At 53.7% G+C, this 24,686-nt stretch overlaps 1 protein-coding gene across 4 annotated transcripts in view; it reads left to right on the top strand.

The window, feature by feature from the left end:
* The window catches only part of SEPTIN9 (septin 9), a 144,781-nt gene that overhangs the window by 46,888 nt on the left and 73,207 nt on the right, over window positions 1-24,686 (top strand). Inside the window, exon 1 of one of the 4 annotated variants that reach the window (XM_055797701.1) lies at window positions 21,041-21,223. The exons of the other annotated variants lie outside the window; for them this stretch is intronic. Coding sequence (XP_055653676.1) covers window positions 21,169-21,223 — 55 coding nt within the window. The 5' untranslated portion in view covers window positions 21,041-21,168. Of the gene's footprint in view, window positions 1-21,040; window positions 21,224-24,686 lie in introns of those variants that run through there. 4 annotated transcript variants of the gene reach the window in all.

Here is a 24,686-nt window from a genome sequence, read left to right as displayed (position 1 = left end):
AGCTTGGACCACAAACTGGCAGGAAGGTTGTAGCCTGAGGCTGCGCCAATAAAGGTTTGTTTGCATCTCGCTCCTGGCTGGCTGACCTGGAAAATTAAACCACATCATCCAGACAACCAAGTTTAATCTCTGGTGTACTGGAGCAGAGAAATATACTTTGGTTCTTTTGTTGTCTGAAATGTTGGTTCTTCAAAATCCCATTGGGTTTGGAGAAGTGGGGTCAAGGCACAGAAGAGTGGGTGCTGGCAAGGCTGCTAATGAAGACATTAATATATACGTTTAGAAATGTGACTCCCCCTGCCTCCCCCCACGCTGGGCTCTCCCTCCATGGTTTCCCAGCCTGGGGCAGCACCCGTTACACCTGCAGCACCCCCTTGCTGGCAGCCCACCCTCTTTCAGCTGTGCTGCTTGCCTGCATGTAACACTGTCACCTTTCCTTCCCGCTGAGCACAGGACATGCTTTTTATAGTAGTTTCAGGTGCTTTCTGTTTTTTCCAGGGCTATGTGCTGCAAGTTCTCAGTTGTGGTGCTGAAGCAGGGGCTTTGGTGACGTAGGCAAAACCTTGGTGACGATGGGGGGTTTTGGGGCTGGGGGCACATGCTCAGTAGGTGCTGGGTGTTTTCTGAGCGCCTGATGCCTTGCAGTAGCAGGCACCATCAGGCCTGCCCAGCGTACAGGTGACGGAAGGACTCACAGTGGCTGAGCATCTCTGATGAAGCCAGAGCCTTTGTCAAGGGCAATGTCTGTGAGTCTGTCCAGGTGGTTTAGGGGGAGAAATGGAAAGAGTTAAAATCCTGAATGCTTGGCAGGTATGCTTGCTTTGAAGGACCCCTAGGAAGGTGGAAGACAGTTCCTGAGGAGGTGAGAGCTATGGAACTGCAGGTTGGGAAGCCTGGATCAGGACTTGGAGCCCAGGCCTGCTTTACTATCAGACTCGTGAGAGCAGTGCTGGGCAGAGCCACACAACGGTGTGGGCAAGGCTGCTTTTGGTGCCTGGGTCTGGGATTTTGTCCCTGTGCCACTGGCTTGTGTGAGCTACAGCAAGTCCTGGCCCCCCCTCATTTCACTGTGTCTGACATGTTCACTTAGACTTTGAGGTTTGGGCAGGTCCCTATTTGAGCTCAGGGGGACCGCCTGTCCTGTGTGAGGGTCTGTATCTCTGCACCTTCTTCAGAAGCGCCTAGTGCTGACCAGTCCATGGGCTGTTGTACCAGCTGGTCCCTGGCTCTATCCAGTCTCTAAGCAAAGACCTTTCAAGACCCTCTCATCTATGCAGTGCTGGAAATGCAGAGCATCACACTGCTGGTACCCCCGCTGCCGCTGCCTGGCTGGGTGGGGATCCTGGCTTGGGGAGCTTGTCCCAGGCCATGGTGGTGCTGTCTCCTGCCCATGGGTGTTTTGTGTGGACTGCTCTGTTGCTGATGTTGCTGTGACAGTGCTGTAGGGACCAGGCTGCGCTCAGTGGTTTTGGCTGGTAACTGCTGTGAATGTACCTGGAGACACGGTCCTGATGACTTGTACAGAGACCGAGTGAACTGTCAGGAGCTGCATAAGTGATCAGCATCAGATCTCCCGCTTCCCAGTCCAGAGACCTGTTTCCTTGACTACACCGCCTGTAATGGAGAGAGAAGAGGGTTTTTTAACTGCTTCAGCTGGTCTTTGCAACAGGCCTATACCCTGTCGAGAATGCTCCAGAAGCTCCTTGCTGCTTTTTTAGCACATGAACGGAGAGGATCCCTGCTGTTGGCTTCAGTAACCACCTGAATGCCCCTAAGGAGTATGTATGTACCTGCTGGGGGCAGGCGGCTGAGGTCCCGGGACTGACTTTGCAAGACCCCTGGGGGGGTCATCCTGCATTTCAGGTGAGGTCAGCAGCAGCTCTATCCCAGCCATCTCTCTCCCTGCTTTCAGAGGTCCCCGGCTCACCGTCCCCAGAGGCTTCAGCCTAAACAGCTCTTTGCCTCACGAGTCTCCCCCTCCCAGTGACTCACCCCCACCCCAGGGCTGTGCCGGGGCCGGGGGGGGCCATGGGGCAGGGCGGGCTGCCCCACCGCTCGCAGCTCGTGGGACCCCCGGTGCGGAGAGATGCGCAGCCTCGGGGGGGCAGCGATGCTGGCTGCGCGCCGTCCTCCTGCACGGCTCTGCGGGGGAGGGGCCGTCCGGCGGCCCGCCGGGCAGGGGGCAGGGGAGGGCACCGGGTGCTGCCCCTCTCCCGGCCCAGGCCCAGCCCCAGCCCCGAGGGCGGCGGGGCGGTCCGGGACCGATAGGTGGCGCTGTCCGCTTCCCGGCCGCGCCGCAGCCAAGCGGAGCCGTCGGGCTGCCCCTGCCCCCTGCCCCCCTCCCCCTGCCCCCTGCCCCCTGCCCCCCTGCCCCCTTGCCCCCTGCCCCCTGCCCTTGCCCTCTGCCCTTGCCCCACCCCGATCGCTCACCCCGCTCAGCCCCTGCCCCAGCACTGGCGGGGCCCCCGCAGCCCCCCACACTCGCCTGCTGCTGCCTTGGACTTCACCGCCAAACTGACATTGTGTTCTGCTGTAAAAAGGCAAATAACTGCTGGGGATCACAGCAGAGGACATGAAATTCTGATACATGCGTATATGGAGAAGTTTTATTGAGTGAAAATACGGATATTTCTCACCATGTTGCTAAAAAGCATCTGGGTGCCCCTCTCCTAAACAGATCCGCTTTTTGACACAGCTTTTATTTACCAGTGAGTCAGGATTTGGGCTGCCCTGGGAGGGAGCGATCCTGTGGCAATTAGGAGCTGTGCTGTTGGAGTCCTTTTCCTGCTCTTCCACTAAATCACTCTGTATCCTTGCGTAAATCTTTTAACACATGTGCTCTAACTTCCTATATGGAAAATGAGGCAGATACTTTCTGCTTTTCACAGGCACTTCAGGATCCTCTGTAGACAGCTGCGAGGGATTTGTCATTATAAAGCCGGGAACTTGACCCCTTTGAGATGCCGGCACCCCTGTGCAAGGCTGGGATGAGAATCCCTATGGGGTGGAGGCAATGGCTGGTGCTGATCTGGGATATGGGACTGGAGACACAAGTCATTCTGACTAGATCCATCTCTGCTGGGGAGCATGGGCCAAAAAGCAAGAATATGGGATTTATTCCTGGGTCATGACGTCTGTCCCTTGGTCACCACAGGCACAGCAAGTGCAGGCAGAGCTTCCTCCGGGGGGACTCTGGTACTGAGCAGTGCAAAATCACCTGCCGGTGCCGTGCTCGCAGCTAGAGCACCGCCAAACACCAGCCTGGTGTCTCCTCTGCCCCACTCCTCAGCAAGAGCCATCTGACTCTCCTCCATTCACCAAGGCGGAAGGGCACATAGACCCGCTGGTCCTTCACTGCTGTCTTCTGCTGGTGACCTTCAGCTGAAGTATTTAAACATTGCCTGTCTCCCACTGGAGATAGTCTCTTCTCCTGGTATGGTCTTGCTACTTCCCCCAGTTTATCCCCTTGATTTGCTCTCTCCAACCCTGAAGCATTTAGCCGTTTTGCTTTATTGCTTTACTTCTCCCCTGTGGCTTCGCTCGGCTCCGTGAGGTCAGTGGGGCTTGGAGTGACAAGGCTGGAGCTGCCACTCAGGAAACGCTCACCAGGAGGGCTCCTGTTTAAGTCAGCGTTCACTGACATCAGCATAGAGGCAAAGCAGGCAACCTTGCGAGCAGATGAGCTGTTGGGCCAGGGAGAGGTGGTCTTCAGCACCTAAGATATTTACCATTTCTTTTCCCTCTCTCATTCTTCACTCCATTCAAGGAGAACTGATCAAACCCTACTTCAGTTGCCTAAAAAGAGCTGGTTGACATCTGTATTGACAGCTGATCTCCAGGGAAGAGGGCCCTGGTGGAGAATGGGGAGCTGTTGGTTGGTTGTGTTTTGAAGTGGGTTTTTTTTTTTCAGAAAATGTAGAAAATTCCCAGTGGGTGGAGAGGGAAAGTGAAGTGAACTATGGAAACTGTGTGTCTCATGCTCTCTGCTGAAACACACCCTGGGGAAGGCATATCCTCCATAGGAGGAACAGCGGTGTTGGCCACAAACCAGGAAACCCTTCCTTCCCCGGTACAGCAGGAGCTAAGTGATGTAGGCATCGTTTCCATCCAGCAAAGCTGGTCCTGGTTCCTCTTCTTGTACCTCTTCAGCCCTTGGGACACCCGCTGGAGTGGTGCAGGTTGCGCTCCAGTGTGTGCTCCCCTTTGCTCATCTGTTTTTTCCAGAAGACTGGTGTTACTGGCGGTGCTGGGCTCTGTGTTTGGGCTGTTCACTGGCTGTGCTGTGAGAGCATGGGGGACATTGCCAGATCATGAGTAATGCTCTCGTGCTGGCTGAGCAACGTGGTTTGGTTGCCCGCTCCCAGCCTGGCTCCAAAATGATATGGCAAGAGGTGTCATGGCATTGGTCTTTGCTTGGCGCAGATAGGCACCTAGGGCTGCACGGGAGCCGGGCTGCTAAAACGGGCCTCTTATCTCATAGCCGATCCCCAGATTGGTTAAGACCCACCTCTGGCACCCTCTGCTCCTGTTGCTGCCCCACAGCCCCCTCGCTGTCTCCAGGCAGCTCACAGAGGGGGCCCTTTGTCTGCAGCTGGAGAGGAAACTTAATCTTGCCCTGTACAAAGGCAAGAAGGTGACAGCTGGTGGCACAGGGGACCAAGGGGTGGAGGAAGGGCATGTGCAGCAGCGGGCGATGCAGAGGTGGTTTAGTCTCAGGGGCTGAAGGGCCGTGAGGCAGCTGCCAGGCTGGGTGCTGCAGACCTGGGGGAAGGCAAGTGGAGAGGGTTTGGAGAAAAGGACCTGCGAGGCAGAAGCAGGGTACTGGGAGGGCTTTGCAGCAGCAGGGGGGGAGCTCGGTCTGAGCTCTTCCTTTCTTGGCTTGATGCCTTCCTCCTCCTCCTCTCGCTGCTATGGCGTTTCCTCCTGCAGGCCAGCAGAGACCCGGACCCCACTCCATCTCTGGTAAAGCTCAGGCTTGCCTGCTGGCGCAGGCTTTGCCCGTCGGCCAGACCCCGTGCACAGCAAAGGGGGGTGTGCTTGGCTGCTGGTTTCCTGCAGGGTGATGCAGACCCCTCTGTGAATCTGAACAGGCAGGCAGCACGCCCCCCGGCTTTCTGCATTGAAAGAATTCATCATACAGTACTAAGTAGCCATTGAAACCAAGTAACTTACTCCTTTTCTTTGATAAAATCCTTCTTGTAGAAGGCTGCGTGTTGTCTTGGCGGCTGCCAGTGCCCTGTTTCTGGTGGGAGCCCCTCTGTGCCCCCGCAGCACTGCAGAATAGAAATCCAGTTTTGTGTCGGACATACGGTTCAAAGGCACCTTGGCTGTGCTCAAGACATTCTGCTGACAGATTTTCCCATGAAATAAGAAGTGCTAGCTGTTGACATACAAATGTATCTGAAGTGTAAGCTTTTACTGTCAAATTTCACTGCTGCTGGCTTAAAACGCAGAGGCCGTTTAGGGGGCAGAGGTTGTCTGAACTTTAGCAGAAGTTTGTGTTGTGTTTTGAGTTGAAATTTAGGTTACTGCTGCTCCAGCTACAATACCTGCTTACCTTCAGGAGCTGACCCTGGTCCCAAGCTGGGAAGGACCAGCAGAAGCAGGACTGTTCCCTAATTGCCTCTGGCAATCTGGGAGAAGCTGCTTGAGTTAATCGACCTGTCTCTCACACTTCCTTCTCTGTAAACAGTAAATAGGAATTGCATTAACCCATCCCATGTAGGTCAGCAGTGTCAGGATGTATAGTGCAGTGGTGATGCATGTGAGGATGACTAAGAAGGCGCACGAGGCTCGGAGGCATCGTCTCCACCCACAGCCCGGGTACCTCTGCTGCTCCCACCTCTGCCTGCCCAAGGTCCTCAGCTCCCAGTGACTGTCACATGTTCCCCTGCAATTGCTTTAGATCTTGGCTCCCAGGTCCCTGACCTGCCTCTTCATCACCTTTCGGATGGTTTAAGCATTTTTCTTTTCTTTAGGAAAATGAATAAACATCAAGGGCTGCCAATATCTCTAAAGCTGCTTTCTGAGGCAGACTGCTGCTCACAGATGAAACTTTTTAAAGCAGATATGTCAGATCCAACATCAAAGTAACCCATCAAAAATATCCCCTTCATAGCCCTCTCATTCATATTGCATGGACTTAAACAATAAAGCCAGGCTGGTTTTCAGTCCTTTTCCTGTCTTGGAAAAGAAACTGATTTAGGAAAAAAAAAAAAAACAAACCACAACAACAAACAAAACAAAAAACCCAAACCCGGTGTTCTCCAGCAGAGAGGCAGAATTTGCTCTGCAGGGAGCTGGTCTCTCTCAGGAAGCACTGGAAGTGGCCGTTTCGATTTAATACCTTGCTCATCAGCTGTATCTGTTGTGCACAGGAACATCTTATGTTGCAAGGACTTTGCTCTTTTCCATGAAATAGGAAGTTGCCCTTTTAGGATTAAGAGGTAAGGGCAGTTTCTCGGCTGACGTGGGCCGGCTGACGTGGGCCATCAGAGCTCCACCAACTCCAGCAGCTGGAAGTGTATTCCCTCTCAGTCCTGCTGCGCTTGGCATTTTCCTAGGGTTATATAAACATCCTGCTTTATAGATGGGGCTGGGACATGCAATCTGCAAACTGCTGACAGTCCCTTGCAACATGCAGAGCTGCACCAGAGGCTTGGGCAGCCCCGTGACATCGGGGAGGGATTGGAGCCACCTCGGGCAGAGCAAAGCCATTGGGAACCCACTGCAGGGCATGCTGTGGCTGCGGGTCAGCCCAGTGCCTGCCGCTGCTGAAGCTGTTGGGAGCCAGTTCAGGCACAGCAAGAGGCTCAGGCCAGCAGGGCTGGGCTACCTGCACAGCAAAGGTCATCCGCAGGAGTTCTGTCTTGCTTGTGTGGCCCCACCTGAAGTCTCTCACCTCCTTGTGTATTCCGAATCCCCTCCTGCAGATGTGACTTTCCATCAGTTTGGGATGCTGCAGGAGCTGGACCCACACACCCACTGCGCTACGATCAGGCTTTTCTCTCTAGGAAGGCGTAGGAGTTGAGGTTTATCTCTGTGCTGGCAGGCAAAGGAGGATGCCACACCTCTGGGAGCTTCTGGGGGCTGGGTGGAGCGGGGAAGTTGAGAAGCAGGACGTGGACTTTGAGGAGCTGCATTTCATGGGCTTGCCTTGAAGCCAGGGCACTTTGAGATTTCCACGGGCCCAGGGGAAGGAGAGTAGCAATAAATCTGGGTCATAAATAACAGCCCCTTGCCCTTCTAGTGATTTCTGTCACTGTGCTTTTTTGACAACAAATGAAGTAACAGCCTGTAGTCCATGGGGGCTTTTCTTGGCTCTGAAGCTGAGAAAGTGCTTGCTCTAAGCCAGCTTGGCTGCAAGGAGCTCCCAGCTCTGGGTGTGAGGGTCAGAGGGGAAAGGAAGCAAAAGCACAGATAGCACATCGTAGGGATCTTTCATTGCCTCAAAACTGAGCTCTGGGAAGCTTGATGGGTGTCGCTGTGGCTGCTCCTGTGGGACCTTCCAGTGCTGCAGCTCCAGGAGAGCTGCACGCCTCCTTCAGGAGAAGACCTAAGGGAAATGCAGACCAAGTACAACCTGTAAATGCCTAACAGATCTAATTCCTGGGACAGGAAAGTCATCCTAGGGTGACTGGTGTGGGATGGGGGAGACCTTGCAATAGAAGATAGACAGACATCCGGTCTCTCTTTGGATGTGGCTGAAAGATAGTTATCGTCATGTAAAAGATCAGGAGTGGTAATGAGATGCAAAGAGATCCTTGTCTCTGGGGTGGGAAACTTTTCAGGAAGCCCCAGACAGTGTGGAGCATCTAGAGCTGTGTCTTTGCTTGGGATGTTTCTCCCTGGAAGATGCCCAGTTCATCCTCCCCTAACCATCCTGCTGCTGCCTAACGTAAACTCCAGCCAGACCTTTCCAGGCAAACCCCTGGCTGAGCCTCGGTGTGGAGAGGCTGTGGCTGTTTTTTGAGGAGGGGGTTATTTTGCTTTATTCCTTTGTCAGCCTTCCTTGAGTTTTGTCAGCTCTTCTCTCTATCAGCTAGAAGTTTGCCAGATGTAGAAGGAAAGCACTATGTCCGAAATGCTTTTTTAATGTGTTATTCAGGAAAATAAGGAGAATTGTTTAATAATACAGCTCTGCCTCTGAGTAACGTGCATCACCAGGGGTGTGCGGAGGGAGACTGCCTGGTTCTCAGGACAGGGTAGGTTGTCTTCACATTCTCAACTCTGCAGATGCTCAACATTTCTGGCATGCGAGAACTGGGCTGGACTATTTGCCTTCTTTAGTGCCTGGAAGCAATCCAGCCTGCCAGTTCCTGCAAAGCTCATCCTGTGGTTTAGTGGATAATACTGATCCTTGTTCAACTCCCACGCTTTTGTGCCTTGCAAATGGGTAGGGAAAGCTTTGCAGAGCTTGTACTGTGCTGGGATCCCAGTTCATCCCTGGGGAAGGCAGCATGAATATTCATTATGCTGTGGAGTGCTTGCTCCATAGTTTTAATAAAATGTTTATTATTACACAGGAATGACCATGAAAATCATGGCAGGTTGTAGCTGGTCGGCATGTGTAAATGATGTAAAGTGGCAGCAATAGCTGAGGAGGAAGGGTTGTTTCTTTGAACTCAGTGAAGTGTCTTCACAAGTGCACTTACAGGAGTCTGACTTCTGCTGACATTGTCTTCTTCCCTGCCAGGACGAGTGTTTGGTGTCTATGTTCTCATGCAGTTGTGAGGCTGACTGTACTCAACGCATGGTTGACTGAGCTCAGGGACCAGGAGCTACGCAAACCTGCGTTTTCTCAAGCAATTAGCAAAGCTGCTGAGCGATGCAAATCAAAGTGACAGCCAAATCAAGACCAATCCATTAGAGATGAGCATGCAGGCTTTGTTCCGGGACTGCACCAACATGACTAAAAGTGAATCCAAGTGGCCCAAACCTACGTTATCCTCAGCAGGCCAAGGACAATCTGATGCTGTTGCCGCTGTGTTATCTCAGCTAATGAGCAGCTTGGCACGGTTGGTGAGGCTGTTCCTTGTCCACAGAGCAGAGCTGGGACAGTGTCCCTGAGAGGTGCAGAGGGGACATGGTGCAGGAGGGTCTCAGTGAACCAGAAGTGCCACTGGCTTTCGGTGCTAGGCTGTAGGCTGTCCCCAGCCTGTCTGCCCTGAGGGACAGCGGGGCGCAGCTCTGTCCCCTGAGAGGATGGAGAAATGGGTCTTCCGTGTCTGAGAGTTTGTTTCAGATGGGCCTCATCAAAGCTGCGAAACACTGAAGCTTTTAGCCACATCTGCGCGACACCGCTGGCCTCCACCCGTGTAGTTACCTCTGATGAAGACAGGGTGGAGGTTTCATCGAAGAGCAGGACAGCACAGAACAGAGTGGAGTTTGCAGTGAGCCCTGCCATTCTGCCTGCGCTCCCGCCTCACCTAAATCTGTGGATATAGAGAAGATAGATGAGGTGAGCAAATTTTGGTATGAATGTGGCTGGCAGCAGACACAGATCATGGATTAAACATGTGCATTGCAAGAAAGGGGCTTTCTTGAGGCAGACAGAGAGGCCTGCTGTTGCCTGCGGCCCTATTCATCTCCAGCTCTGATGCTAACATCATTATCAATGTGTTTATATGAAGCTTGGCTGCAAAATGGCTCATCATCCTCCAGTTTTTTCAAGCGAGTCTGTAGCTTTACTAAATACTCCTTTTATTGTGCTGCCAGGGGCTCTCCCAGAGGCCAGTGAAGGAGGTGGCCAGTTTGGCCACAGTGATGTCTGAACCGGAGGTTCAATTCCTGTGTGTCTTAAACCTGTCTGCAGACTGGCAAGTGCCAGGCAGGCACCTCTTTCTCCAAGTAATTGACCTGCTTGCGTGCAAATCGGCCTCTAGCTGCTTCCACCGTGCCTGGCTCGCTGGAGCTGCAGGTGAGCATGCCCCTGCCATTAGCTTGCAGACCTCACTGAGTGCCCGGGCTGTGCTGGCGATGAGGACGGGGACAGCCCAGCCCCACTTCTGCATCGGGTCACCATCCCTGGGGCTCTGAGAAAGCACCGAGCGCTGCTGGGGGCCGTTGGCAGTTCTCTGCCGTGTATGAAACAGCTGTCCGCCCTGCAGCTGGCAGGCAGCGCTCTGCCAAGTCACAAGCGACCGTTGTGGAGAAGACTTCTTTGGAAACCACGTAGAGAAGCGGAGCCGGCGCTGCCGATGAGGTGCGTGGCAGGGGATGTGCAGCCTGCGGCGGGGGCTGGAGCTGGGCAGCTGCGTGTGCTGGCGGAGCGATTAAGGGCCCTTCTGGTCCGAGGGTGTTGCTGACGTGTGGAGACGCGTGTTTCTGCAGAGGAGTGCTCCCCAGGGACCGGGCACTGGCTCGAGGCAGCAAGGCAGTTTTATTTGACTCTCAGGAATGTCGTCTGGTCGTTAAACCAACCAGACTGGGGGTACTGTGTGCAGGGGGATTTTTCCAGAGGCGGGAGGGGAAGGAAGGTATGTAAAGACAGAGCTCAGGTCTGGCCTTTTATTCCCTTGTGTTAATGTAAACATGGCTGTGTTGGTCTGCCCCGTGATTACTTGTCTGGGAATAACAATATCCCTTGAGCTTATAGACACTGCCAGTCCCTGCTGAACGAGACAGGCTGATGCTTAATGCACTCAGCGCTTTCCTCTTGTCATTCCTTTATAAGGAAAAACGCTTCAGATTTTGTTTCTACCTTATTTTAACTTCTCCTAAACAAGGGCAGTTTAATTCTGTTGGTGGAACATCTAGTCCAGCACTCCCTGACCTGCTGTGGTTATTATAGGCACTAGCACTGCAAATTAAGATAAGTATTACCAAATATTCAGCGCAGTGAGACTGAGTTCGCTGGAGAGTGGCACGCACGGTGGGGTGGCGAGAAGCAATAATGGCAAGTGATCACTTCTCGTTGTGTGTGGCTTGGTGTGATGGCAGTGGTCACATCTCATCGGAAGGGGAATTTGCCCTTTCCCTGCTGGGCTTGGCTGCAGGGGTCAGGTGCGAACAGAGGATGGGCTCAGTGTGGGGAGAGATAACCCAGCCCTGCCTGTCACTGCGAGGGAGCGGGTCCAGCTCTGCTCATTCAGGACACTTGGACTCTGTTGTCCTCACCTAGAAACAAAAGCATCAGAGCTAATTGCCTGGCAGCCTGCAGCAAGATGCTTTGTGCAGCTGCCCCCGGGCAAGGGCCGAGTGCCACAGCTGATGGCAACACAGTTGCTGCTGAAGTGTCTCTGAGTTTTGCCCTATTCCAGGACCCCTAACCTCGGCCCATCTTCAGGGTTTTACTGTCCTGTTTGTTGGGAGATTGCCAGCAGGGAGTTTCTCTCCCCCTCATGCTGCTTGCTGGAGATCTCCTCTCCTGCCTGGCTTGGTGCCACCTCTCTCCGTGGCTGGTGCTCTGCCCTGGCGCGCTCGTGCGCCTCTTTCCCATTTAGGGCAAACGCTGGATGGCCCTTGCTTTTGGCCTGCTTGCAGCATATCTCCCGACTGATTATTATATTTTTTTCTTTTTTGGGGGGTATTCTTTTGTTTCTAGAGGCTGAAAACCCCAGCGTCCCCCAGCCACATGTGCTGGCTGTGGCTCCTGCCGAGAGATGGCTCTTGGAAAGCTTCACTGGGGCAGGCGTGGATGGGGGGAAGCCTGAGTGTCATCCTGCTCTCGATGAGGCATGGTGTTGACAGTCTCTTCTAGCAAACAGGGTGAGCCTGAGGGTGGCGGTGACAGCATCAGGTCCCTCCTTCGGTAATGATTTAATCTCAGCAGAAACAAGTGCCCTGCAGCAGGGAGCCTGCAGGCACAGCGCGAGCAAGACCTGGGGCAGGCAGAAGTGGCTGAGCATGTGAAAGGGAGAGAAAGTCAAAAGAAATTCCTCTAAAATCTTATACACTAAATCAGATTGATTTTTTTTTTTTAATCCAGATTTTTAAATCAACTGTGCAACTCTGCATCTGTAGAAAAGGCTGAGTCTGTGCTAGCAGCACTCACTGGCTATCCGAGAGACATAGAGGGGAGCCAAGGCTGGTGTGCTGGTGGAGACCTGGTTGGGGGGGGGGGGGTGGTGTTGTGGTCCCCTTGGCCCTGTCTGTTTTTTCCAGCAGGAGAGGCGACTGGAGTCTGAGCACCCAGGCTGCCTCTTGTGTTTGGGGTAGACCCTTTGAACACAGAGCTCGGGGTTGCTGCTTTAGTGCTGCCTAGTGCAGCTCAGCTAGCTGGGACCCTGGAGCCCGCCTGGTCATGCTGGGATCTGGTTAGTGGGGCGTTACCTGAGCTGTGTCTTTTGTGTAAGTCTGAAAGGGTTGTAATAAACTTTTTGAGAGGACAATGTAATGAGATGTAAAAGCCAAGGCAGACCCTGCCCTCCCTGAAGGCAGCTGGTCCCACCTCGGATCCAGGCTGTCCCATCTCTTTCCCATTTGCACTCCTTGAGCCCAGGAGTTTAACAGCGCTGATCTTGCCTGATTTTATGTATGTGCCTGTGTCGGACCTGCAAAGTACTCCCGGGCAGCGGCAGTGCAGGCAGTGGAGCTGAGGGCATGGTGCCCCTGGCCAGACCATCACAGGGCGATGCCAGGGGCACCCACATGCCCATCCACATGGAAACAGGCGCACACAGCCCATGGATTTTGGCAGCGATGCCTGTCCACTCGGGTACCCTTCCCATCCCTGCGTGGTGGAGCTGGAGCAAAGGGAAGCGGCTGGCGGTGCTCAGTGCTGCTCGGATGCTGACCACCACACCTCAGCATCCCTGCTGGTGGTTTTACTGGCATTTGCCAAAGCCTTTAAAAGGAAAGGAAAACTCTGTTCATTCTTCCTCTCCTTCCTTTCCTCCTGCCCTTGTGTCCTTGTCCCGCTGTGCGGTGAGCTCCCGCGCTGTGTCCACGCTGCCCGGAGGAAGCCGAGTGGGTGTGGGGCTGCGGCTCCATCTGGGAATTGTTCTTATCAAACTGGTTTATGTCAAAAAGGAATAATAATAATAAAACCTTTGATGGTAAGCAGGGAGATCAGGAGGTACAGCTGCTCTCGAGGCCTGACCTGCAGCTTGTGGCACTTCCTGAGCCTTTACAGAGAGTTTTAGGGTCTTTGTGCTGCAGCAGATTTTGTTGCATGCCTGAAATATCTCAGAGGAGCAGGGAGAAACAGCGGGGGGCTGGCGCAGGGAGCGCGAGCTGCTAGAAACAGCTCTCTGAGAAGCAGGGGAGAAGTATAAGAAAAGCAAGTTTCCTGCCATGAGCTGGTATATTTATGACTGGAAAGTTTTGAGTTGAAAAGGTCGAAAGCAGGCAGCTGAGAGAGCGGCAGAGGCAGTGGCTGTAAAAGCCGCTCACGCCCTGCTCTGCAGCAGGGATTGGAGGGTCCCGTGGGGGCCGGGTACCCCAGTGTGATGGAAGAGGGACAGTGACACTGGAGGGGTGAAAGGCAGTGCCCAAGGTAGCTGGGATGTGTGTGGAGAGGTGGGATGGAGTGGGATTTGCACCCATGGGGCTGCCATGGGGGTGGGCTCGGCATAGGGAGCTCACGCTGTGCCTGCCTCCTCCCCTTGTGCGGGGATGGAGTTTCCAGCCCTGCCTTGGACACCACGTGAAAATGAGACATGCACATCTGGAAGAGGAGTGCATGCGTGTAGCACTGCCAGTTTATTTATTCTTGCAAATTCTCCCTAATTAGGGACTGCTGGGAACTTTGCAGCAATGGAAACGGCCTCTTTCCGAGGGGTTCAATGTTCTGGCTGACCCTCGCCTCCCCTTTTCTCCCCTGCAACTACCATAAGACTGCATGTGGTGCAAACGGCAGGGAGGACTTCCCTGCCTCGAGGTCCAGGCACTGCAGTTTCTTCTGGAGTCAGCTGCACTCTCAGCTGCACGGGAAGGCTTTGCAATGGAAACGTGCTGTGCCATGTGTGTGTTAAACTCATTAGAGGATGAGCGAGGTTTCTGAAGCCTCTCATTTCTATTAAAACATCTGTGCTGTCACACAGCACTGGTTTTTATGCCTGTTTGGTCTTAATTTTAAAATGCAGTAATTAATGATTACATTTTTAAAAAAATAATTAAGATAATTAAGTCAGTTTCCTGCTTGGATCCTAAATGGCACCTCCCAGTTTCTTAGGAAAGTCTGACCTGAAACTAAAAGAGATGAACAAGGGCATGAGACCGAGTTTGTTTTAACTGCGTGAGGTTCAGGCAGATGCAGTTCCTGATCCTCTTTCCATTTCCTTCCCCTGCAAGCGTTCCCCGCCGTTCAATCAACACCAGGGAGCTGCGCTTCGCTTCCCTTCCCAGGCACGGGGGCTGCCAGCCTGCTCCGCGCTGCGGTGGGGACCCCCCGGCTCCCCAGCCCTCCTGGGACCACCGGGGCGCTGGGTGTGCGCTTGGCTGGTGCTGGGGCCATGCGCCTGGGCCAGGCTCAGCGTTTCCCTTTCCAGGCTCTCGCACGCACAATAGCCGGAATCGCTGGCTCGGCATGAGATGCATCAAGCTGGGCTCCGACACTGGTGTGAGGTTGGTGGGGCCTGCAGTGAGCTTGGCCCATGCATACAGACCAAATTACCTGTTGGAGTTGACGAGGCTTGGAGTGCATAGGAAGGTCTTCGTTGAGGGGCAGAGCTGTGCCCCCACAGCCCAGCCACGTGCCACTGGATCCGAGCACAGTGGGTGCTAACCAGCGGCATCCTTCCTGCTGGCAGGCGCTGGGACCAGGTGCCTGGTTTGAATCCCACCTTAGCACTGGTGGAAACCCAGGGTGACTTCATCGGTCCCCACAGAGGCAGCGGAGGTGTTGGGGACCGTTAAAAATTTGCAAATGTGAGCCACGGGAAAGACTCGGCTCTTCAGATTAGCAGGTGAAAGGATGGATGCTGGTTTTCTGCTTGCCCTGCTCGGTGTAACCACGTGATGTGTTCCCTTGTCCTGTTTGAGAGCAAGCTGGTACCTGCTCTGCATGCTGGCTTGGTGGAGTTAAACCTAAGACAAAGTTAAGCCTTGGCCCCCACTGCTGCGTCTCCGCTGGAGGTAGGGGAGAAGCAGCTGTGGGGACCTTGTGCCTGTGGTTGTTCCTCCGCTTGCCCAGTGCTGATGGGGCCTCTCAGCGCCAGGGGTGTCCCAGAACACCAAGTCTGCAGTTTTCCCTGTTTGTGCAGTGGATGCCTGAGAAGCTGTAGGCTCAGGGACCGTCTCCTTCCCCATGTCACATTGGGTTTCCAACGAAGAGCCATGCCCCACCTTGAAACCCTTTTTGCTTTTTGCCCTCTTGATTTCACAGCAGTCCCTTCATATCTCCCATCACTAGCTGTTAAAATCTTCTCATTTCTAGCTCTTATTGACCTGTTTATACCACAACCATGTTTGGGGTTTGATTGGGGCTTTCTTTTTGTTCCCTTGGCAGCAGTGGTGTTTGCCCTCAGCAGCTCTCCCCTGTGGCGCATCGACATGTGATGCTTCTAGCAGTCTCATCCCCTCTCCACCTTCAGTTCTGCTGGCTATCACTCATGCTGGGTAGCCAGGATGACTCAAGATGGAGCACTAGTGATTTCTGCTTTGCTGCTCAAAGTATCTTGCTTACCACATTCTAGGAGCGCTCTTGCTGTGACTGCATGGCGTTGGCGGCTCATGGTCATGCTGGGACCCACTGGTGCCGTGAGGTCCTGCGCATTGATGGAAAGACTTTATTAAAAGCCCTTTAGGTACCGATCTTCCGTTGTTCTTCCAGATTTTATCCTATTTCTGTTATCCAGTCTTCACGGTTACCTGACCTTTTCTGTGCACAGGGGCTGCATAGCTCTGTGGCACCAAGGGATGAGATCTGGCCACATCTCCTTTGTCAACAAAATCAGTTAATGATCCAGAAATCTCAAATCAGCAAACCTATTATGAATTTTTTAGACTTTTCCCATGATCTTAGTTTCCTTGCAAAGGAAGAAGTATGACTAGCACTAAAGTGTGACCGTTCTCACTGTGTTTCCTACTCATTGGGAAGCAGGAAGAGCCTGAAGTCTTGGGAAAGAGCCTTTTTTCATGACAGTTCCTGCGTAATCAGCAGGACTGGATTCATGCCGTCATTGACATGAAAGCATGGGTGGAGATGATGGGAACTGCGTCTCTGGTTTTGCTTCCAGAATCCCCCCCGTTCCCAGCCAGTGACACTGGCACTTCCCAAGGAGCTGGGGGCTGGATTCGACACTGCTCACCACTGCAGCCAGGTCTGGTCTTATTACTTGCCAGCTCCCTGTTTCTGAGTGATGTCTGCTATGTGCCTCAGTTTCCCCACCTGTAATACGGAGATCATTGCACTTCTTCCTGGTGGATCTGGAAGCAGAAATGTTTTCTGGGCACAAGAACTCAGAAAGCACAGGGAGCAGAGGAGCAGAAAGGAAAGTCATTGCAAGAGTCTGTTTTTTGGCTTAGGAAGAAGAGATGTGACTCACCATCCCTTCGCCTTTCAAATCTGCCTTGTCTGGGTTATTATACGTCTGTTTCTACGTGCTCCCCTGCACTGGTGCTGCCCATCTGACAGCAGCCAGTGGATGGTGCAGCCAGTGCTGCCCTGTACATTGGCTCGAAGCGATGCCGTGGGGGTGCTGGACCACCATGGATGCTGGGAGTTGGTGTTGTGTGGTGCAAGAGCCTCCACCCACACACTGTGCTTACCCAGAAGGGCTGGGAAGGATGTTTCATCTGTGATCATCAACAAGAAAAGATATTTGGACTCTCAACAGAAACATTAGGTGGTTAATAGCAATATTTGTCTGCCTCTACATAGTACTTTTGGTCACCAAGTCTCAAAGCATTTTATAGATGAGGCCAGAATCAATAAACAGGTTTGTTTTCTAATTAAAATAGGAGGAGAGAAGGGAAGGTGCTGTGGATTAATTACCTGCTTTTGTGTATGAGAGAATTTAAGATTCAGGTAGCCACAATGACTCATGCCACCTATTCTAACTGAGCCTGACGCTCATGACTGCAGCAGATTGTGAGAGCGATAAGAGCTGCATGGGTTCAGAAAAACCTTGACTTGTGGGAGGAGGAAAATCTGCCTGAAAGACTGCATTCTTAGCAGCTTGCAAGGAAACTGTGCAGTGCTGGTTAAAATGTGCGTGGATAGGAAAGTCCCTTTTCTGCCTTGGCCTATCTTGGCAAAGGATCTTCTAATGCTGGCAGCTACCATCTCCTTGGGTTTTTTGTCTCTTACATTTTTCTTCTCCTTGAAGTGACTTTCTAGGTCTGCTCTGCATCGTGGTCCCCCTGTGCCTATGTCAGGGCAGAGGCAGTGGCCAGCACTGGCTGCTTCTGGAGGAGATTGTGCTGTGATCTGGAGAAGCCCTTCAAGGTCCATCACTGCCTGGAGTGCAGGAGAACCCAGGGATAAGGTACAAGGGGACACGAGTCAAGGTTTCTTGCAGCTGCCAGCTATCATGGTATCAAGCTAGTTTTAGCTTGGTATCTGTAACTAAGTGATCAGCAGATTTTACAGACTGTGCCTTTTTGGGGTCAGGAAACCACTTCTAGGCCAACAAAACAACTTTGCAAGAAGTTTATTGCTCATCTGGAGAGCAGAATGATGGCGAAGAGAAAAGGACTGGGCAGTCAGTGCCCTCTGTTAGTAAGGAAATAAGAAATATTTCCATTGTAATGCAATACAGCAAGTAAAGCCATTGACTTAAAACCCTCCTGCAGCCGGTGATTTGCAGAAGAGGGATTGTCCCTTGGGCAGCAGTTGCTGTGTGAAGTATCCCAAAGTTCTCAGCTGACCAGGAGCTCGAGTACTCTGATACAATAGTCAGTGAGACCCTTGGTTATGTGAGCAGGGGGAGGAGTAAGCAGCAGAAGAGATGTGATCTGCTCCCTTTCTTTTGAAAAGTGAGTTTGCACTCTTTATTAAAATAAAAATAAAAATCCAGTGACAAACACTTGTGAAATGTTGGGAGAAAGGAGCAGAAAAGCCAGATAAGGGACTAAGGGACTGAAGAAAATACCTGACACTAAGGACAGAAGGAGCAGAACCTGATTAATTTATCAAAGGGAATGTAGGTGATGTGATCAGTGTGGGAGATCTTTCATCATCAGGAGAAGGCTCAGGGTCCTTAATCTCCTCGATCTACCAGACAGGGCAAAGCAGGGCCTGTGCCGAAATTTGTTGGGATGAGCAGCACGGCACATGCTTGTGCTATGCTGATGGGGAGCCCTGGAAATAAATTCCAGGGGAGGTGGTGAATTTTCCATCCCTCTGGGGTGGGTGCTTAGCTTCCCAGGGCTGCCCCCTTTCTGGAAGAAGTATTTAGCTAAACACGAGGTTTTGGGTTCAGCATGCAGGTAGAAAACCAGATGAAATGGTGTTTAGTTGTGATGAGCAGACGGGACAAGTCAATTATTTTTTTGGTCTCTGGCTGTTGCGAAGCCATGCCTGTGACCATGGCTAAGTCAGATAAAGGTGCAAGAAAGTCTCCAGGAGAGAGAAGGATGGGCCTGTCTCCCGAAGGAAAGCTTGCTCCTCCTCTACTAGCAGGCGCTTGGGTTATGTGCTGTGGAGTGAGTTGTTTACATACCTTCCTGCTTTAACTATTTACTATTAGAGCTCTGGATATTCTTGTTATTCTTCGGCTGCTGTAATTTTCCGTCTTCCTCTCCCCCTCTCCGTGTGTTAGGTGCACATGGGTGCAATATTAACCAGCTGGTTTTAATGAAAATGAACTCCTACTTACAGTCCGGATATTTTATTTCACACTTCTTGGGGCTCTCCTCTAGGCCTGTTGGTTTGCTAAACCTTTATTAGATCCAGGATGATAACGTCTTTGCTTAGGGGAATGCAGAGTGACCCAGGGAACTGGGACTAAACAAAACTGCCTCAAGCTCTTCTGCTGCTTTGAGCTTCTTCACCAGCTTCATGAGACTGGCGGGTGTCATTGTGACACTCACTACTCATAATCCATGAAACAATAGGGTTTTTTTTCTAGTGGTTTACTTCTTCTTGCCTCCAGCTGACCTCAGAAACAGTCTCCATCACAGTGCCACACCGATGCCTGTGTGACCTAGTTCAGGGGGTGCCACCAGCTCCAGGCAGTGGGTCTGACACTGAATCTTATGGGGTTTGCAAGGGGGGAGACTCTGAACATCAAAAAATGTGCTCAGTCCTTCCCCAGGTGACCTTACTGCTTTTTCAAAATCTTTTTTATAGTATTGATTTTTGGTTTGTCTTGCTTAGTTGATTTTATCCCCTTTAAGCCCATTCTACAACCTGGGGCTGAGAGCCTCCTGGGGAGTCATGGTGCTTAAGGGCCTTGGCAAAAGGCTGGTCTAGGTCCTGCTGCCCCAGCAACAGAGCCATCGACAGATTTTAATGAAATAGCTTTTTTTCTTGTTCAGTAACCAAGGTTAACTATTGACAGCTACGTTTCTACCTGCTTGAAATGGATTGTGGATGTGACCTGCATATGAGCAGCTGAGAAGAGAAAAATAAAGCCACTTTCTTTCGAAAATCAATGCCCTGGGTGTGGGCCAGCCGGCACGGGATGCTGCATGATGTGGCAGCCACCGCCGCCTGCAGAGCATGCAGAGCCGCTGGTCCATGCTCGGTCCTGTCCTGCTCTAAGGCACCAGCGTTCGGGTAGCGGGGCTGCTGGGGAGGTGCGCAGCAGGGGCTTTAGGGACCATGTATGGCACAGGGAGGCATTTACATTTCCATATTGTGATTGCACGGAGATGCAGAGCCTGTTCTTCTCTGCACTGTTGTGGTATGTTGGTTTCTGACATCGCTATGAGTGCAAGAAACGAGAGCGCTGAGCGCTGCTGCCTGTGAAAGGGGAGGAAAACCACCGTGTCTGTCCGAGTACCAGCTTCTATTGTCAAGGTGTGTTCTCAGGACTTTTAAGCTGTTCTTTTCTCAACTTTTAAAGCAATGCCTTACCTTGGGTTAAAACTGCAAGCTATTAACAGCATGGAAAACGTGGAACTTCTTGAGTCTGGGAAATTGGTGCTGTTGGTTTCATTTTCTGGTTCACATACACTCTTGGGGAGTCTGTGGTGTTTGCAGACTTTGGAAGTGTAAAATTAAGTGTGACATAATTGATGAAGCACGTATTTTCTGCAGGAACATATGGTAACAGTACTACTGTTTTGCATAATTTTTCTTTATGGTTCACCCAAAGTGGACTCTAACCCCAGCCCATTAATTCTTCTTTTCCTGTTGATGTGCCTGGACACATTTCAGTGGGTATCATCACTTTTAAATGATGCTACTAAAACACAGGGTGGGGAGGATAAAAAGAGGGTCAGGAGGGCAGGATCTGAATCAACATGGGAAGGGAGAAACATCAGATAATGAGTGGAGAGCTGCACAAACCGGGAGGGTGTGAGAGGTGGAGGGAAGGCAGCAGGGCGCTCGAGGGGGCTGGTGTCAATGCCCAGAGGCTGGAGAGGAGATGTCTGGCCAGAGAGGAGCCAGCTGCAGCACCCTGATGCCTGGCGCAGGGGTGTCCGGTTCAGAGGTGCCTGGTGCAGGGATGCTGGGCCCAGAGGTGCCTGGCTGTGTGCTCGCTTCGAGGCAGGTTTTGCAGCCCCTTCTGCTGCTCTGGCCGTGATCTTCCAGAGCTGGCTGCAGAAGTGGCTTGGCTGGGGTAGTGCTGCGTTAGCGCTGCTAGCTAGTGCTCCGGTTTGATTTTCAGAAATTATAAAAATAGAGGAGGGCGGCCGAGTGGCTCCTTCCCAAAGAAGGGCAAGCTGAAAAGGGAATGGGTTACCGGTGCTGGCAACATCAGTGCCGTAACCCACCCGGTGGGGCTGGTTCTGTGGGGCAGCCGAGGGTCGTTACCTCTCCCACGGGCTTCGTGCCCGGTGCGTGTCCCCGGGATGCGGGGGGCGGGATGCGGGACAAGCTCCAGCGTGGACGACGCGCCCCCCCCCCGCCCGGCGCTGCGCGGAGGGGCCGGCGCGGCGGCGGGGGCGGCGGTGACGGGCGTGGGGAGCAGCCAGTGCGCGGCGAGGGGGCCGGGCTGGGCCGGGCTGGGCCGCGCTGGGCCGGGCCGGGGCCATGGCAGGCTGCCCGCGGGCGCGGGGGCCGGCCGCAGCCTCTCGCCCTCCGCCATTCATTCGGCCGCAGGCGGCGGCTGCGCGCACCCGCCCGCCCGCCCGCGCCCCGCAGAGCCGGGGGGCAGTGCCCCGCGCCCCGCCATGGCCGACCCGGCCGTCAACGCGCACCTGGAGGGCATCATCTCCGACTTCGAAGGTGGGTGGCCCGGGGCTGCGGGTGCTGCTGGTTCGGGGTTGAACCGGGGAGAAGCGGGAGAAGTTGGTGCGGGCCGGGCTGGGCAGCGCGCGGCTCGTCTGCGCCCCTGGCAGGCACCGCGCAGCGCTGGGGGGGCGCGGCGGAACGGGACTGAGTCCCCCCCCGCCCCCGCCTGCCCCTCGTTGCTGCCCTGCCGTGCCGGGGGAACCGAGCCGAGCCCTGCCGTGCCGTACGGGGGGAGCCGAGCCCAGCCCTGCCGTGCCGTGCCGGGCGGAGCGCCGTGCCCGCATCTCCCGGCGTCTGCCCGGGCCGGGGCTCCCGTGCCTTTTGTTCGGAGCGGTCGCGCCCGGCTGTTATCTGCCACGGCAGGATCTCACGGGCTGTTTTCCCTTCCCTGCCCTTCCCCAAGTTGGCTTGTGCTGCTTAGAGCTGAACACGCGCCTGACAAGACTGAAGGTCCCCGGACACCCCGGCCCCGCTGTTGGCCCCCGACTGCGGATGCGAGCGCAGCCCTGGGGGGGGGGGGGGGTCGCGCACCCCGGTCCCTGACGTGCCCGCAGCGGGACCCGCCGGCCCCAGGAGCCGCTGCCGTTGCCCCGTGGCCCAGCCCCAGCTGCCCGATGGCTGCGGGGCTCCCCGGTTGCGGTGTCTCCTGGCAGCCCCCTGGGCCCACCGACGGGGATGTCGTCTCCCCCAGCATCCGTGGCGCTTTTCAGGCAAGCAAACAAGCCAGGGGAGAAGCGCGCTGCTGCCAGATGGGTATGAGAGTTAAATACAGGCAGGAGAGGGACGGGGGTTCGTGTCTGAGCAGGCGTTGAGAGATCGGCTCGGGGGAGCTCATCTTCCTAAGCAGAGTTTTGGAAGAGCAGCTCGGGCCCTATGCGCTCTCGTGTCCTGGCAGCGGCCCAAACTGAGCTTCATGCAGCGGTTTCTAGAAACAAAAAAAAACCCAACCAAAAAAAAATAAAATAATCCACCCGAGCAATAGCGGAGATGTGGGGGCCGTGGTGAAAGCTTAGCCAGGGGCTGCGCGTGTGGCTGCAGGCTGGGACACGGGAATCCAGCCGTGCCTTCGGGAAGGAGCGGGTGTTTTTCCTGCTGGGTAGCTGAGGAAGCTGAGAGCACCAGGGTTCCTCTTCCAGGTCAGGCAGGAAACGGGTGGCCAGGGCTGGGGTCTCTGCTGCCCTCCTCGTAAGGTTTAGCCACGTTCATGCTCTCTTTTTCCAGCCCCTCAGCTTTCTTCGGCTAAATCTGGGAGCAGAGGGCTTAGCAGGAGGCTGAGGAAAGTCATGTCCCTTGGGAAGACTGGGACTAACAAGCGTTGGGACACAGAGAGCGACCCAAATACACCGTTGGTTTGGCATTCGGGGCTCAACGGCGCCTTTGTAACTGTCCTTTGGGGACTCATGAGCTTCCCCACCGCAGGGCTCCAGAGCGCTGATGTAATTATAGCCTTTCCTCTCGCTTGCCCCAATTGCATTTAAATCTCTGAAGAATGAGTAATTCCCTACTTGGATATGATAAAGGCTCTGCTGTGAGCCCCAGGGCTTCTTGTTCGGGCTGTGTGTGCTCCTTGGTGGCACTCAGCTACTCTGCAGTGTTTTTTTGGTTGTTTTTTTTTATTCAGTCCATGGAGCACTTTATAGCTGCTGCCTGTGCAGAGGGAGAGGCTGGGGAAAGCTCTCTGCATCTACAGCCAAAAGGTCTGGCCTTGCCCTTGAGCAGGGATCCAGGCTACTGTTTCACAATTTAATTAGTTTTCTGGGTTGCATAGCAGCTTCCCAAGAACAAGGCAATTAATTTCGAGCCTGTAGGGCAGGAGATGCAGTGTTGGTGTCTGCTGGGTGGGTATCTTGGCCCCAGGCAGCCCGTGGCCAAGCAGGAGAGATCAGCCAAAAATACCATGGACCAGAAACACCAGATCACCCAGCAGCCAGAGCCCTCTTTGTTCTTGCCGGTCACATACTGCCTGCCCTCCCGAATCACCCTGGTTGTTCCAGCCTGCTTTCCTCGTAGCATCTCTGCCAGGCATAGGACCGTAGCATCCCTGCCTGGCATAGGACCAACAGGTTTCTTGTGCCGGCTGGGCTGCAGAAGGCTGGGAGCTGCTGGCTCGGCTGTGGGCTACTGCCAGGGAGCTGCCAGCCGCCGTGAGCCTGAGGGGGCTGCAAGGGCCCTTAGGGAGGGGGAAGGAGTATGGGGTACTCAAGTCCAGTTTAGTTTCCAAATCAAAGCAACGTGAGAGGGAAACACAGCACAGCAGAGTGCGTGTTTCCATGTGCCTGGTGATGTGATGGGGATGGTCGGATCTAGGCAGCAGTATGTGTGTCCGCCTCGGACTGAGCCGGCAGGTCCTGCAAGGAGGGCACTAATCCTGCTTATTTGACTGGCAAGAACTTCCTCATCTCTAATGGGGGAGGACATTGTTAGGTCTGTGGCTAGCCAGGATTTACAGAGCACAACAGCTCTGTCCCTAGGTTTATAGATTTTGGGAGGTTTTCAGAAGCGTGGCTGGTTCAGCTGCAGTTGCGGCTCACCTCTGCCTCGGAGGGGGCTGTGAGCTGCTCAGCTCCCCCGAGTCTCAGACACAGACGCCTAAGCGTCAGGGAAGGGAACCTGTAGTGGTAAATCAAGCCGGGTGGTGGGATGCTTGTGCAGTGTGTTAATGTTGTGTAAACCCCAAACCATCGTGTTCTTGTTCCAGTTGGGTGATGTGAAGTGTCGATGTCTGTGACGTTTGACTGTGAAGAGGCATGGATGTTGCTGCTCACAGCTTTGGTTGGTTGCAATGGTGACCAAAGATAACTCTGCAACATGATACTTATCATCCTGATAAAGATTTAAAGCACTGTGCACTCTTGATCTACTGCCTGTAGTAAGAGAGAAGAGATCTGCTCTGGCCCCTCATCCCAGTGGGATGTGGCTGCTGCTGAGCAGAGTCCCGGGATAACTGAGGCACATTTTTGCTGGCAGTTGCTGATGGTGAATTGGCTGAGTTGGCAGCAGTGATGCTGAGCACTCCTTGCCTCTGCCAATGCTGTCAGTTAACACCAGATTCATTTCCTTGTAATGTTGAAACACAAAATGTCATAGTGGGTGCAAGCTGCGAGTGAGAGTAAATGCCGCGTGGGGCTGTAAGCGTGTGGAGTGGCAGGGTGGTGCCGAGGGGTTCAGTGTCATGTCTGGAGCTAGAGCCAGCGGGGGGCACAGACTTGCAGCTTCCCTCTGGCAGAAACCACAAGACAGCCTTTGTTGATGGTTCTTCATCCCCGATTCACCTGCTCCCTCCAGCCCAGCTCCCTCGCGTGCTTGCTGGTGGGTGCACTGTGGTCTGAGCAGTCTGCACTGTGTGGAGCTGGGTGCCGGGGGCAGGGAGCCTGCAGCCCTGCCAGGACACATTGGTGCTGATAGGAAGGCTTCTCTGGGTTTTCTTTCTCTTTATTTTTTTTTTTTTTTAAGTTCT

The sequence above is a fragment of the Falco peregrinus genome, chromosome 2 (genome assembly GCF_023634155.1).
Source record: "Falco peregrinus isolate bFalPer1 chromosome 2, bFalPer1.pri, whole genome shotgun sequence".
Lineage (NCBI taxonomy): Eukaryota > Metazoa > Chordata > Aves > Falconiformes > Falconidae > Falco > Falco peregrinus.
Note: the sequence above shows the minus strand (reverse complement) of the source record. Positions and strands in the feature narration are given on the sequence as shown.